Below are 12,667 nucleotides of genomic sequence, written 5' to 3'. Positions count from 1 at the left end.
TCATAATCTAGAATTGGTCACAGAGAGAGGCTCCAGTCGTTCACAAACAAGGACAGGAGATGTGGGGAGGACGGATGACAGGCTGTGCTGATGCAGTATTGTGAAATACCTCTGACATCCTAAGAGACTGGAACTTTTGCTGGACCTCACAGCCAGGGTTACTAATAAACCTTGAAGTCACTGAAGACTGCTATCCTACTGTGTGTGCAGCCTGCTTGATGAATAGACCTTTTTCTTCCTTTCTTTTTTTTTTTTTTTTTCGGAGCTGGGGACCGAACCCAGGGCCTTGCGCTTCCTAGGCAAGCGCTCTACCGCTGAGCTAAATCCCCAACCCATGAATAGACCTTTAAGAGCACAATCTCCCTGACTTTCCTTGGCTTCCCCATGTCATCCACCGCACCACCTAAGCTAACGTGTAGTTTTAATCTTCCATTCCCCTGGCCCAGATAATCCGTGTATAACATTTGCCAAAAGCAGAGGGTACAGAGGTTGAGATCCACTTCCAAAAATCTAAAGGTTGAAAGCAACCGGTTTTATAGATATTGGCTGATAAACAATACTGTTCGTTGTCTGGATCAGTGGGGATCAGTTAGAGCCAGTGACTTAATCCCTCGTAAGACTCCATTAAAGATTTCTGTAATGTGCCCCCTCCTGCCCCACTCATGCTTTCTGTGCTGTTCAATAAACACAGAGAGAAGTCCTTTGTTAGAGTGGCACACAGCATATGCAGACAGACAGACAAGGGGATGGGAGGCATGGAGCACTGAAGAACAGACTTCAAATCCAGACTCAAGTGCGGTTAAACAAGTCCGAGGGGAAGGCTTTATCTCCTTCTGTTACTGAACACCAATGCATTATTGGTGACGGGCGTTAATCTCTAATGTGTATAACCCTTACAATATATTATCCGCTCACCATGGGAAGACGAGGTCAGCCACAGTCAGGCCTGTAAAACCACAAAAAGAAGAAACAGTAAAAAGAGGACTCTAGAGTAGGCACACTTCCCAGTTCCAAACGTGTACATTTTGCTGCGTATTTACATGGAAAGTCCAATACACAGACAGGAGCCCCTACACAGTCACTGGGCGGGGCTTAGGGGAGGAGGCTCCTGACTGTAAACCATTCACGGAGGCTAAAACCAGAGATCTGTGGACAAGTGTGTGACCTTCCAGCAATACCGATCTAAACCTATTCTCTCCCTCCAGCAGAAGCTCCATGTCTTCTACCAGAATATCCAACATGGAGCCTAACTGAAAATATTCAGGCCCACAAGAGAGACTCTGGTGTTTAGGTATGAATGGGAGATAGAACTCCCGTTCTAAATTTTTCTGTTATTAATTAATTTACGGGTGGGGAAGCATGTGTGAAGGTCAGAGGACAACTTACAGGAGTCACTCTCACAATGTGGGTCTTGGGGACTGAACTCTCGTTGTCAGGCTTGGCCGCAAGCCCCCTTACGTGCTGAGCCGTTTTGCAAAGCCGATGAACCTTGTTTTATACTTGGCCTCAGCCAAGAGGTCAAGAAGCAGTAACTCTTGTTTTAAATAAATACTTAAAAACAACTAATGTTCTGCTGGCGTCTGGACTCCAGGTCTGAGCACTGAGCGCATCGGCTACAGACTCCGTCATTAAAACATAGAATCTGGGTGCCAGTGGTCAAACTCCCTTCTAGAGGCTTCCGCAGGTATGGTCTGGTTAGGAAAAAGGCAGCTAAAACTTCTGTATTCTATGTCATTTTCGTGGTCCTGAATTATCCACTGTCCACCCGGACTCATAGCGATTCCTGAGTGCCGCTCAGACTAATCTTCCTAGGTGGCACCCAAGAGAGACTGTAAGCCTTGAGTAACATGGTAGCTCTACTATCTAGACCATACCTGTGACTGTGAAAAACCAAGTCTTTACATTCCCCGTGGAGATCCTCACAGCAGAAAAATCCAGGGTCCCCGTGTCACTACAGAGAGTCACTCTAGATCCTCGGGAGAACCAAACCAAAGGGCCCCAGAGTAAGGCCAGGGTGGTTCTAAGCGGCTGAGAGGGCCCTGGTGGAGTGCCCACAGGGGAAGCTGAGTCTTCTGCTGATCTACACTTCTGTGGGGGACAGGGCTGGGGTATTGTAAGCAACCCTACCTGCAGGAAGTGTCTTACCATTCCAACTTGAATGTTTGAAGTACCAATACTTTCCTCCGCCGTAGTTAACGAAGACCATCAGGATGAGAGCTACCCTGCAAGGCAAACAGTGAGGGAGGGTGATGGAATGACAGCTGCCAAGGACAGACAGACCTCACACCAGGGGCATCACCATAACGTGACTCTACAGAGCAGATAATGACCCAAGTGGAAAGTTTTAAAGCGAGACATGATTTCCTGGCGCTCACAAGGAGGGGACACGGAACGATGTTCTTCCGCCTATGTTTTTTATTTAACACAGTATGGCAGGGAAATTTTATACTTGGGTTGGCAAGTACATGGTAGAAGGGGAGAATTCGCTTCTGTAAGCTGTCCTTCCAATTCCACAGGGGCACCATGACCAGGAAACCACAACTAACAGTCACGAGTACACACACACACACACACACACACACACACACACACACACACACAGCCATTTTAAGGAAAACTTCACATTACATAACTGAATTTTATGATCTGAATACAGAGTAACATGCTTCCAGAAACACAAGTTTGTGTTAATTAGCTTGGGTGTCTCGTGTTTACTGTCACAGAATCATGGTTCTCACAAAACTGAGGATTCAGAGTTCAAGTCTCGCACGCTGTATCATTAGGCACTTCCTAAGTGTTTAGTGTTACTTTCTGTTCCCCTATGAACTTTTTATCTCCACGTGTCAATGGTGACAGGAAAGAAAATAAAGATACAGTAAAATGGCTTCCCAACAGGCTATCGTTGGCTGCCAACCCAAGAAGGGACACTTGAATGCTGAGGACTGACCTGCTCTGCTCAGTGACCCATTTACGACAGTGGCCTGTCTCTCTGGCTTAGCGACTGAGTGGCCGAGAGTTGTTTAACTCGGGGGGTCTATTTTCCCATCTGTGAAGCCCACCCATTAAAAGCACATTCCAAATAAGACACATCGGAGGTGTGGAGGCTCAGGGAACTACAAGGTTGTTATCAACTCTGTGCACTGCGATGCGTTTCACCTGCAACCCGAAGGGCACTAATGTATCACGTTCACAAAGGTGGGAAAGGCCACACTGATGTTGTGTCAGCTTGCAGCAAAGATACAGGAACTGGGCCGGTAGAGAAGCAGTGGTTATTCACTGCATGTGGAGCCTAGCCTTATATCCCAGAATGCCTCACTCCCACTCTCAAAAGAAAAAACACAAGACAAAAACAAACAAACAAATAAACAAACACCCCCGCAGGCACCGTAAAAATCCTGTCTAAAATCACTTTCAGGTCATGTATGTGAGGCACATGTAGAAATCTAAGTTTGTGTTTAGACCCGGGCCCCACCCACAGGCTTTCTCGTGGTTAGCATTCCAACACTCTGAAATCTGAAACACTTCTGGCTCCCGGCGTTTTGGATAGGGGCAGCTTATCCAAACACCTGAACTGTCTCACGCAAATCCAAAAGGTGGGTACCCAAGACTCCCGACGCTGGGAAGGAACGTAGGGCTCTCTCAGACGGAAGATGTGGAGGAACAGACACTGTGTGTTTTATTTTTGGCTAGTCACGAATCTGCTTCGTCAGAATTTGGCCTTCACCCTTCTGCCAGAAGCACAGCGTGACAAGCTAGGGCCCATGGTTGTGGAGCTGCTGTTACTCTTAATTCCGGGCATTCTAGCAGCAAAGGGTGAAAGCCAATCTTCCCCACGCAGTCGCAGATGCCGCCGTGGGCTGGCGTGGCCTCCCAAGCTGCTGCTTCTTGCTAGACACAGTGAACCAGAGTGTGTCCCAAACATGGCCACTTGCCCAGACCACTAAACTACCCACTACACTCGTGGAAACTAGTCCTGGCTCTGTTCCCTCCCTTTTCTCTCTCAACACCACCCCGATCTCTCCTTTTGTTTCACTCCTCTTTTTTTGTCTGCTTTTTGTGGTATTGGGGAATGACCTTGGCGACATGCGACATGCTCAAGCTAGGTAGGTATTCCAGGCCCTCATCATGACAATCCTGAGACCCCAGGATGGCTTTGAGTTCCCAGCAATCATTTCACCTTGGCCTCCAGAGTGCAACGCTACACCAGCCTAGAAAATCAAAATGACGCTAAGAAACGGGCGTGTGTGTGATTACAAAAATCAAACAAGGGCCCGTGCCTACCACCTAGCCTCACTTACCCCCTAAATGTATCCACGCATCGGAGACGGTGCGGCAAGGCAGAAGCACGCCGTGTTTCTGGCTGGCAGTCAGCGCCGAGAGGGTCTGCTCTGCTGGGAGATCCTAGCTCCTTCCAAGGAAAGGAGAAAGAGATGACACTTGATGGGGCTAAGGAATAAATCTCACTATTTGATAATCCAGGAAAGAAAGTGGAGTGGAAGAGAGTAGTTTTTAAAACAATAGTTTGGTTTTGTGAAGACCCCCTCTGGGGTTCCATTCTCCACTTTGCTAGCATTTCTCTGTTCTTTGCTGATGGGGCCGACAGTCACTTTTTAGATAATGACACAGGACTGATTCTGGGGCTGAAGGTGTAACTCAATGGCAGAGGGCTTGCTGCCTCGTGAGAGACCATGTGTTCAGTCCCCCGCACTGAAAAAAATAAGGCACGAACTGGTTCTTGGGCAGTCCAGAACAGATGTGGAGACATATACGCTATGGAGTCTTTATTAGCCCAAATGTAACAGTATATTTAATTATTACAGCGGCCATCGACATTTATACTGATGTTCTGGTTCATTCAAATGGGGCTGCCTGCTGAGTGGAAATTGTACCTCTTAAGGCGGCCCAGACTTCTAGCCTCACTGAGAGAGGGGACTGGGGCCTCCACAGAGGCTGATGACAGGGCTGCTTCTCATTGGGATGCATGGTGGAGGCTAGCAAGACGGCCAAGCCTGAAGTGCCAGCGGCCTGGGCCTCACAGCCTGGGTTTGCTTCCTAGAACCCACAGTGGACGGAAAATATCTACACCCAAAGGTTGTCTTCTGAGCTGTACGTGTGGGCCATGGCATATGCACGCACGCACACTCACACCCATGTGTCTCCTTACGAACATAAATAGTAAATAAATAAAAAGATATAATGAAAAAATAGATGTGAGCAGGCTGGGACAGTTGGGAAGATGCTTGCCCATCATGTTCGAGGCCTTGGGCTTGATTGCTAGTACCACCTGAGTGACGTCACTGGCCTGTGATCTCAGCACACAGGAGGGGGACCAGAGGGGGATCAAGGCTATCCTTGGCTATATACTACACAGTAAGTTGGAGGTCAGTCTAAGCCGCATGTGACCCTGTCTCAGAGGGAGAGGGAGAGGCAGGGAGGGAGGGAGGGAGGGAGGGAGAGAAAGAGGAGAGCAAGCATGCAGGAATGCTGGCTTATACTTGGGGTTATCAGACAGGAAGAAGAATCTAAGTCCAGACCAGGAATGTTTCTGCATGTAGAAGGTCTGTGTAGCACACATAGGCCCTGGGCTAGATTCATCAGCATGGGGACATTCAGGACATTGAGTCTGGCCTTGTACAATACAATCAAATGTATTAAACTGGACAATAATGCTTACTAAATAAGTATAAATTCAAATTTAGAAAACCTCCCAAGACAACACATGTAAACTCGAATAACTCACAGAGTTGATGAGACGGTCAGTTTCTCGAGAAGCTATTGCCTTAGAAATCCAATTATTGATGTCATCCAAACTGTATTTTAGAGAAAAAGAATTCCCCCATTAGTTTTCTGTCTTGAATGATAATACTCTCAAACTGACAAGATCCTGAAATAAAATTTATGTTAAGGTTCATAAACATTACGGAAGAGTTTTAGAAATAGTGAAAGAGAGATCAAAGTTGTTAGCAGTCCTTGTCAGCTAAGAAAAATAATGACAGAGAATTTAAGACTTAAAAGCTCATGTTCTCTGTCATCAGGGTCCTCGCCATTGCTAAAAGCAAGAACAAGCCTGTGGCAGCAACTGTGACCACTTCACAGAGGAATGACTCCACAGGACACACAGAGAAATAAGCAATTACATACAGAAAAGGGAAAAGTACCTTCGGTGTGATGGAGACTACATACAAATGCACACGTGCACACCGGAGAGATCATTCGCTGGCAACAAACCAATTGTCTTCTACATGGTTGACAAAAGGGTAAAACACTAACTGATTTTTCACTAGGAACATTTTCTGCTTGGACATAAATCTTTCTAAAGATCTCCAGCCCACAGGATCAAGTCTGACAACCTGAGTTTGGTCTCAGGAACCCACATGGTAGGAGAGAACTGACCCCTCAGAGGTGTCCTCTGATCCCCAACATGTGTACACGTCCCTGCGACACACACACACAAACACACACACAATTTTTTTTAAGGCACAATTTTTGCTGGGTGTGGTGGCACACGCCTTGAATCCCAGCCCTTGGGAGGCAGTAGGTGGATGCTCTAAGTTTGAGGCCAGCCTGGTCTACAGAGGGAGTTCCAATACAGCCAGGGCTATACTGAGAAACCCTGTCTCGAAAATTTAAAACCGCAAAGCCACCCACATGTTTTCGATAACCGCAACGAGTCACTGAGCTTCAAATCCACACATGGGCAACCTACTCCATCTGACTCCCCCCCCCCTCCACTCACTGCCTTCTATAGCTTTACAGAAAGCCCAGCCACAAAATCACCCCATCCCTTGACACTGCGGTGTCTGCCAGAGGGGAAACTTTTATCTCTAAACATGATCATGACATAATCATATTTTACATTTATTTTATATATAAATTGGGGAGCTATGCATATGCCAAAGAATGGCAGTCAGAGGACACCTTGCTGGAGCAGGTTCTCTCCTTCCATGTGGAGCCTGGATTGACCAGGTCACCAGACTTGGTGGCAAGGGCCTTTACCTTTCGAGCCATCAAGCAGATCTTTCCCATCATGCGTTTCAAATGAGAGCGATGTTCCTTATCATCGACCTGTAGCCAGTCCAGTTTCGCCGGCTCCTGGATGTTCTTTATATGTGTTCAAATCGGCCGCACATGTAACCCACACAGCTGATGCTTCCCTTCACAGTCCCCTTAGGAACGAACCACAGCCATTTCTAGTCCGCACAGCGCCGCTAATGTCAACGTCATGTGAAGACGTTGAAATAGACACATTCAAGGAAGCACCAAAATGGAGAAGTTGAAATGCTTAAAAATTAAGACATGCATCTTCCACTGCCCGTTCTCCGAGTGAAAGGGAGAGATTCTTGGCCCACATGACAATCCTTGAACTTACACAGGAATGTTGAGAAACAACAGGGCAAATGGAAAGCTTTAGTTCCCCTCTGCTCCTGCCAGAGCATGCAGCCTACCCACCTAGGACAGCCAGAGGAGTCCAATTACACAGGGGATTGGGAGGGGGTGGGCAGGGGAGGGATGACAAGATGACCAGTTCCTCCTTGCAAGTACCTCACCCCAGCTATCTGTCACTACGGAGTGAAGGGGCAGATCCACTCACAGGGAAAGCACCAGGGAAAGCTGCTGTATTAGAACAGCATTTCCATCTTAACCACAAGACTGACAGGATAGCACCTGCCTCCAAGAAACGTAACTCGTACTTTCCTCCTAGGAAGCAGCTGAGTCCAGTGGTCACAGCTAAGCAGCAAGAGAGCCTTACCACTGTAAGGTCAGGTTTCTTAGACACGAAACGGAATTATTTCAAAAGCTCCCAGAGTCAGAAGGCATAAACTCCCTCAAGGCAGCCAAATGAAGGTTAATGCGCTCATTCTTCCAACCCCCTGCATAAAGTTAATGTCATGAGTGAGTTCTGTGGTCCTTCAGGAGACCTGAGACCCATCAGGACGAACGTGTAAAATGCAGTCTCTTCTTTCTGTCGTCCCATCCACCTTTCCTTTCTAAGACCAGGTTTCCCTACAGAGCCCAGGCTGGCTTTGAACTCAAGCTCAGGATTCTCCTTTCTCTACCTCCCAACTGTAAGGATTACAGGTGTGTGTCACCACGGCCATCCTTCTTCCTTTTAAAACATGAAAGAACTTTCTTATAAAGTTAATCAAAGGGTTAGGGAGCTGCCTGGCAATTAAGAGTTATACTGTTCTTAAAGGAGACCTGGATTTGGGGCCCAGCACCCACACTGGGTGGCTCACAACTACCTCTACCTCCAAGGAGTCCAATGTCTCTGGCCTCTGTAGAGACACACACAGAGACAGACAGACAGACAGACAGACAGACACACACACACACACACACACAAACACATACATACTAATTTTAAAAAAAAATTACATCTTGGAATGGATTAAACCAGCCTGGACCTATTTTGTTTATTTCTCTTTTCTTGTCTATTGGTTCACTTCCCAGGATCACTGTTAACCAGGCAGAGAAGGCCAAATGGCTTCTCCAATCCGATGCGTCTACACAAGGTAAGGGAGTCACGCTGAGGTCCTGAGCCACATGCTACCTCAGTACTACATTTAGCCCCCCAGACTCCGGGGCTAGCGAGGAGCAGAGAAAACAGGGGGGGGGTAGTTAAGATGTCAAGACTCAGAGACATCATAGACCACCTCTACTAACTAAAACTCAACCCAGGGGACAAATATCTTCATCTTAAGCCATGTCGGGAGAATGGAAGGCAAAAACCCATTCACAACTTCATTAGCGTGCCCTTGGTCAGAGACTAGAGTCTGCTCACACGCCCAGGACTAGAACAGTCATGGCGGATATACAAATCCCATTAAACAGAGAAGAACGGTCATCTACGTGTTGTCTGCTCTTGGTGATTGTCCTGAGGTGGAAGAACGGTCCGTTGAGGGCCAAATTGCCCTTTCTGGGTATATTAGTTCTGGGTCTGTTTCCCAGTCACTCTCCTCAACAGCTTACCTCAGCAAGAGCCTCAGGATGGATATCGCTATGACGAGGGCTAGACCAACAAGGAATGCGATGCTCACAGCTAAAAACAAAACAAAACAAAACAAAACCTTGTTATCCCCAGAATGCCATCTTATGCATCAAAGCTGTCAGGGCATTAATTACTCCATCGGCAGCAACTGGTTCGGACTGAGCTAAGCTCACACTTGCACGGTAAACTCTGGATATAAACAGCAGAGAATGAGGAAGCAGGAGAGCTGCTGTACGATCTACTCACGACACACCCAGCGCTTGGTTCCTGAGAGATTTCCTATCATTAAGACACTATCTCTCTAGGGGCTGGGGATCCAGCTCAGTGGAGGAGCAGCGACCAACCTTCCACTTGCCAGGACCTGGGTTCTCACTTCAGTCGAACAAAAGCAGTATTCTGTTTCACCTACTAAGTCACTTCTTGTTTTGTTAACGTATTTTAAACCCCAGACAAGATGCCGCTTCATCCCTACGTCCTTCACTATGTTCATAGTAGGTGTGGGTCCTGGAGAAGGTCTGGTCACCTCCCTGAAGAGAATACAGGTCTCTTTTTTTTTTTTTTTTTTTTTTTTGGGAGCTGGGGACCGAACCTAGGGCCTTGCGGCACTAGGCAAGCACTCTACCACTGAGCTAAATCCCCAGCCCCGAGAATACAGGTCTCTACGGGGTGCCTGCCACCCTCACATGGAAAACCTCTATGGACTCATGAGAAAACATCTACCAGGGTCAGTGGACAAAGCAGCCAGTTCTCCTCAAAACCATCAAGGTCGTGAAAGACAAAGAAAGGCAAGGGACTATCTCTCAGTGACCCGGACAAAGCAGTTTGGACAACTAAATGCAACATGGGATCCTAGATTAGATCCTGCGTGGGAGAAAGGACGTTACAGACGGGTAAGACAGCTCAGCAATAAAGGCCTGCGTGCTAAGGCTGACAACTGAATTCCATGCCCAGAGCCCACATAGTAGAAGAGACCCAAACCCTCCAAGTGTCCTTTTATACTCCACAACGTGTGGACTCTGGCACCCCCAACACAATCAATCAATCAATCAATCAATCAATCAATGCTAAAAAGAGCAACTTGAGAAGTTTAAACAGCTACAGATCAGCTTAAATGTTAAGTTCCTGGTCCCAAGAAGTCTATACAGGGTGATTATAGCAAGATTACATTGTTTAAAAAATACCCAATAAAAAAAGAAAAAAAAAAAGATTACATTGTTTAAGAGCCTAAACAAAGGCAGGTGGAGGGTATTCGGAAAAAACTTTTTGTAACATTTCTATAAGCCTAACTTGTTTTTCACACAGTACTGTGCAAAGCCACCAAGAAGTCTTTCAGTCTCAGAAGGCACTGCCATAGCCGGGCCATGTGACAGATGTGCACACTGAAGGGGCACTTCCTGCTGCCGATCATGAGATGCAGATTTGCTGAGCTAGCAAAGGCCTGTTTATCTGTTATCTGAGCAACCGTGTGGGTTCCAGGCTCAGGCTTAGCAGCAAGCACCTCTACTGCTGAGCCGTCTTGCTGGCCCTCGAGCGAGAATTTCAAATCACACCCAAGTCAAGATTAGGGGCCCCCATTACCCCAAAGGCCACTTAAGTACGGTTTTTACTTTTTGTCTTCTTTGTTTCATAAGAACCCTGCAGTTTTCACACCGTTTGCATATGCTATTCTTCACTACTTTACCGTGTTCATATCTTTTTACTCTTGGCGTGTATGTGTGGGTGCATGTGTCTAGTCTCTCTGCCGTGGAGCTTTGGGGCATTGAACTGGATCCTCAGGCTTGGGGCCAAGTGCCTTTCCCTATTGAGCCTCAATATCCTTTTAACCAGTTAAGCTGTTCCCCAAGTGCCCCTTTAGTATTGGCCCTACATTCTCTTTAAAGTAACGTCACTCAGCTTTCCGTGAACTCATCAATGCCACAAAGATTCCTCACTGTCCCTTAAAGAGCATCTAACACACAGTCCCATCTCAAGAGGGCTCAGGGCGACAGCAGAGCTCTGGAGAATGAAGGATGCTTCTTACTGTAAGGGAGCCTCGACTGGATGCTAACAAGATTCACAGGAAACATTGTGTGCCCTAAGTCCCCAACCAGAAAGCTAAATGCCCTAATTCTAGTTTCTTTCCAGTGTGCTTAAAACCCGTATGCTTGGGGTTGGGGATTTAGCTCAGTGGTAGAGCGCTTGCCTAGCAAGCACAAGCCCTGGATTCGGTCCTCAGCTGTGGAAAAAACAAAAACAAAAATAAAAACAAAAATTGTACTTTTTTTAAACTAGACCTAGCAATATCAAAATATGGTGCTGCATTACATGATAATCTTAGTTAATATACATGGTAAAAACATCAAACCAGGACTGGAGGTATAGGCCAGTGTTAGAGCAAACGCTTCAGCGTGTGTGAGGTCCTGATTTTAATCGTCAGCACCCAAAAGAAAGAAAACTACAGCTGTACCACAAACGAATGACAGAGATAAGATATAATCCGTGCTTTAAATTAATGAGCACACCATGAAATGTCAGAAGCAAGAAGACTGAAATCTTCGAGAACACAAAACTAAGAAGCCAGCGAAGAAACATGTACTTACGAAGGTTACTGTCCACTGGATTCTCATTAACAACTAGGTCACAGGCAATGTCATCGGCTCCACTGGAAGCATGCCGTACCAAAAGGGAATAGTTTCCAAATTCTCCAAATTTGTATTCCAGCCTACAAGGAGCAGGCAAAACGACGTCAAACAGTTACATGAAGAAATAAGGAAATAGACCAGAGGTTCTATGGGTCAAGACCCCTTGGGGGGGCTGCATATCAGATATTTTGTATATCAGATATTTACATTACAATTCATAACAGTAACAATTGTCCATAACAGTTACGAGGTAGTAACAAATATAGTTTTATGGTTGGGGGAGCTCACCACAACATGAGGAACTGTATTAAAGGGCCGCACCATTAGGAAGGTTGAGAACCAGTCCTAGACGTTGCTAACACCATCAGCAAAGAATGATATGAAATCTTATATATGGATCAGGAAGATTAAGAAAAGTGAAACCCGTGTAGGGAAAAAAGAAAATGAAGCAGACTTGAGTTAGACCATGAGGAGCAGGCACGGACCTGCAAGCTGCTCTCTCTTCCAAGGTAGAGTTAACCTGCAAGATGGACCCGTGCTGGGTGCTCACGGAGACAGCTTCAACGCTTGGCTTTGCAGGTTTTCGGCCATGGGAGACGTTCGCCAGAGGCTGGAAGGTGCACTGGTGAGACAGAAGCCAACAGACGCGGTGTCAGGTGCTTTCTGAGAAGGCGTTGCTGTTGGCCAAAGCCAGGGCCAGGCAAGGCTAGGCAGCTGCTTTGTCATAAGTTACCCCTCTAACCCCATTAGAGGTTTTGAAAGTCTCTCAGTTGTGGGGGGAAATAATATCCAAGGAAAAAATCCTAACTTTTCCTTCATACTTTTAAGGTTGCAGTTATTTGGATAAAACCTACCTAACTTAATATTAAAGTAATGGCTGCCGTCCAGGATGGAACTGAACAAGGTGTTCATACCTACTGTCCACAGGTCTACTTTCCACGACTCAATAAATACAGCTTGCCATTACAGCTAGCATTCTATTGCTCTGGGTTTTGTTTGTTTGTTTGTTTTCTTGTTGTTGTTGTTGCTTTTGTTTTTGAGGCAGGGTTTCTCTGTG

At 46.5% G+C, this 12,667-nt stretch overlaps 1 protein-coding gene across 1 annotated transcript in view; it reads right to left on the bottom strand.

Annotated features, from left to right (window-relative positions):
• The window catches only part of Hgsnat (heparan-alpha-glucosaminide N-acetyltransferase), a 31,131-nt gene that overhangs the window by 14,401 nt on the left and 4,063 nt on the right, over positions 1-12,667 (bottom strand). Inside the window, exons 3-9 of the mRNA XM_032918927.1 lie at positions 12,096-12,232; positions 11,569-11,690; positions 8,971-9,040; positions 5,741-5,810; positions 4,299-4,408; positions 2,146-2,222; positions 916-946 (exon numbers count right to left, since the gene is read on the bottom strand). Coding sequence (XP_032774818.1) covers positions 916-946; positions 2,146-2,222; positions 4,299-4,408; positions 5,741-5,810; positions 8,971-9,040; positions 11,569-11,690; positions 12,096-12,232 — 617 coding nt within the window. The remainder of the gene's footprint in view (positions 1-915; positions 947-2,145; positions 2,223-4,298; positions 4,409-5,740; positions 5,811-8,970; positions 9,041-11,568; positions 11,691-12,095; positions 12,233-12,667) is intronic.

This window comes from Rattus rattus, chromosome 13 (assembly GCF_011064425.1).
Source record: "Rattus rattus isolate New Zealand chromosome 13, Rrattus_CSIRO_v1, whole genome shotgun sequence".
NCBI classification, from domain to species: domain Eukaryota; kingdom Metazoa; phylum Chordata; class Mammalia; order Rodentia; family Muridae; genus Rattus; species Rattus rattus.
Note: the sequence above shows the minus strand (reverse complement) of the source record. Positions and strands in the feature narration are given on the sequence as shown.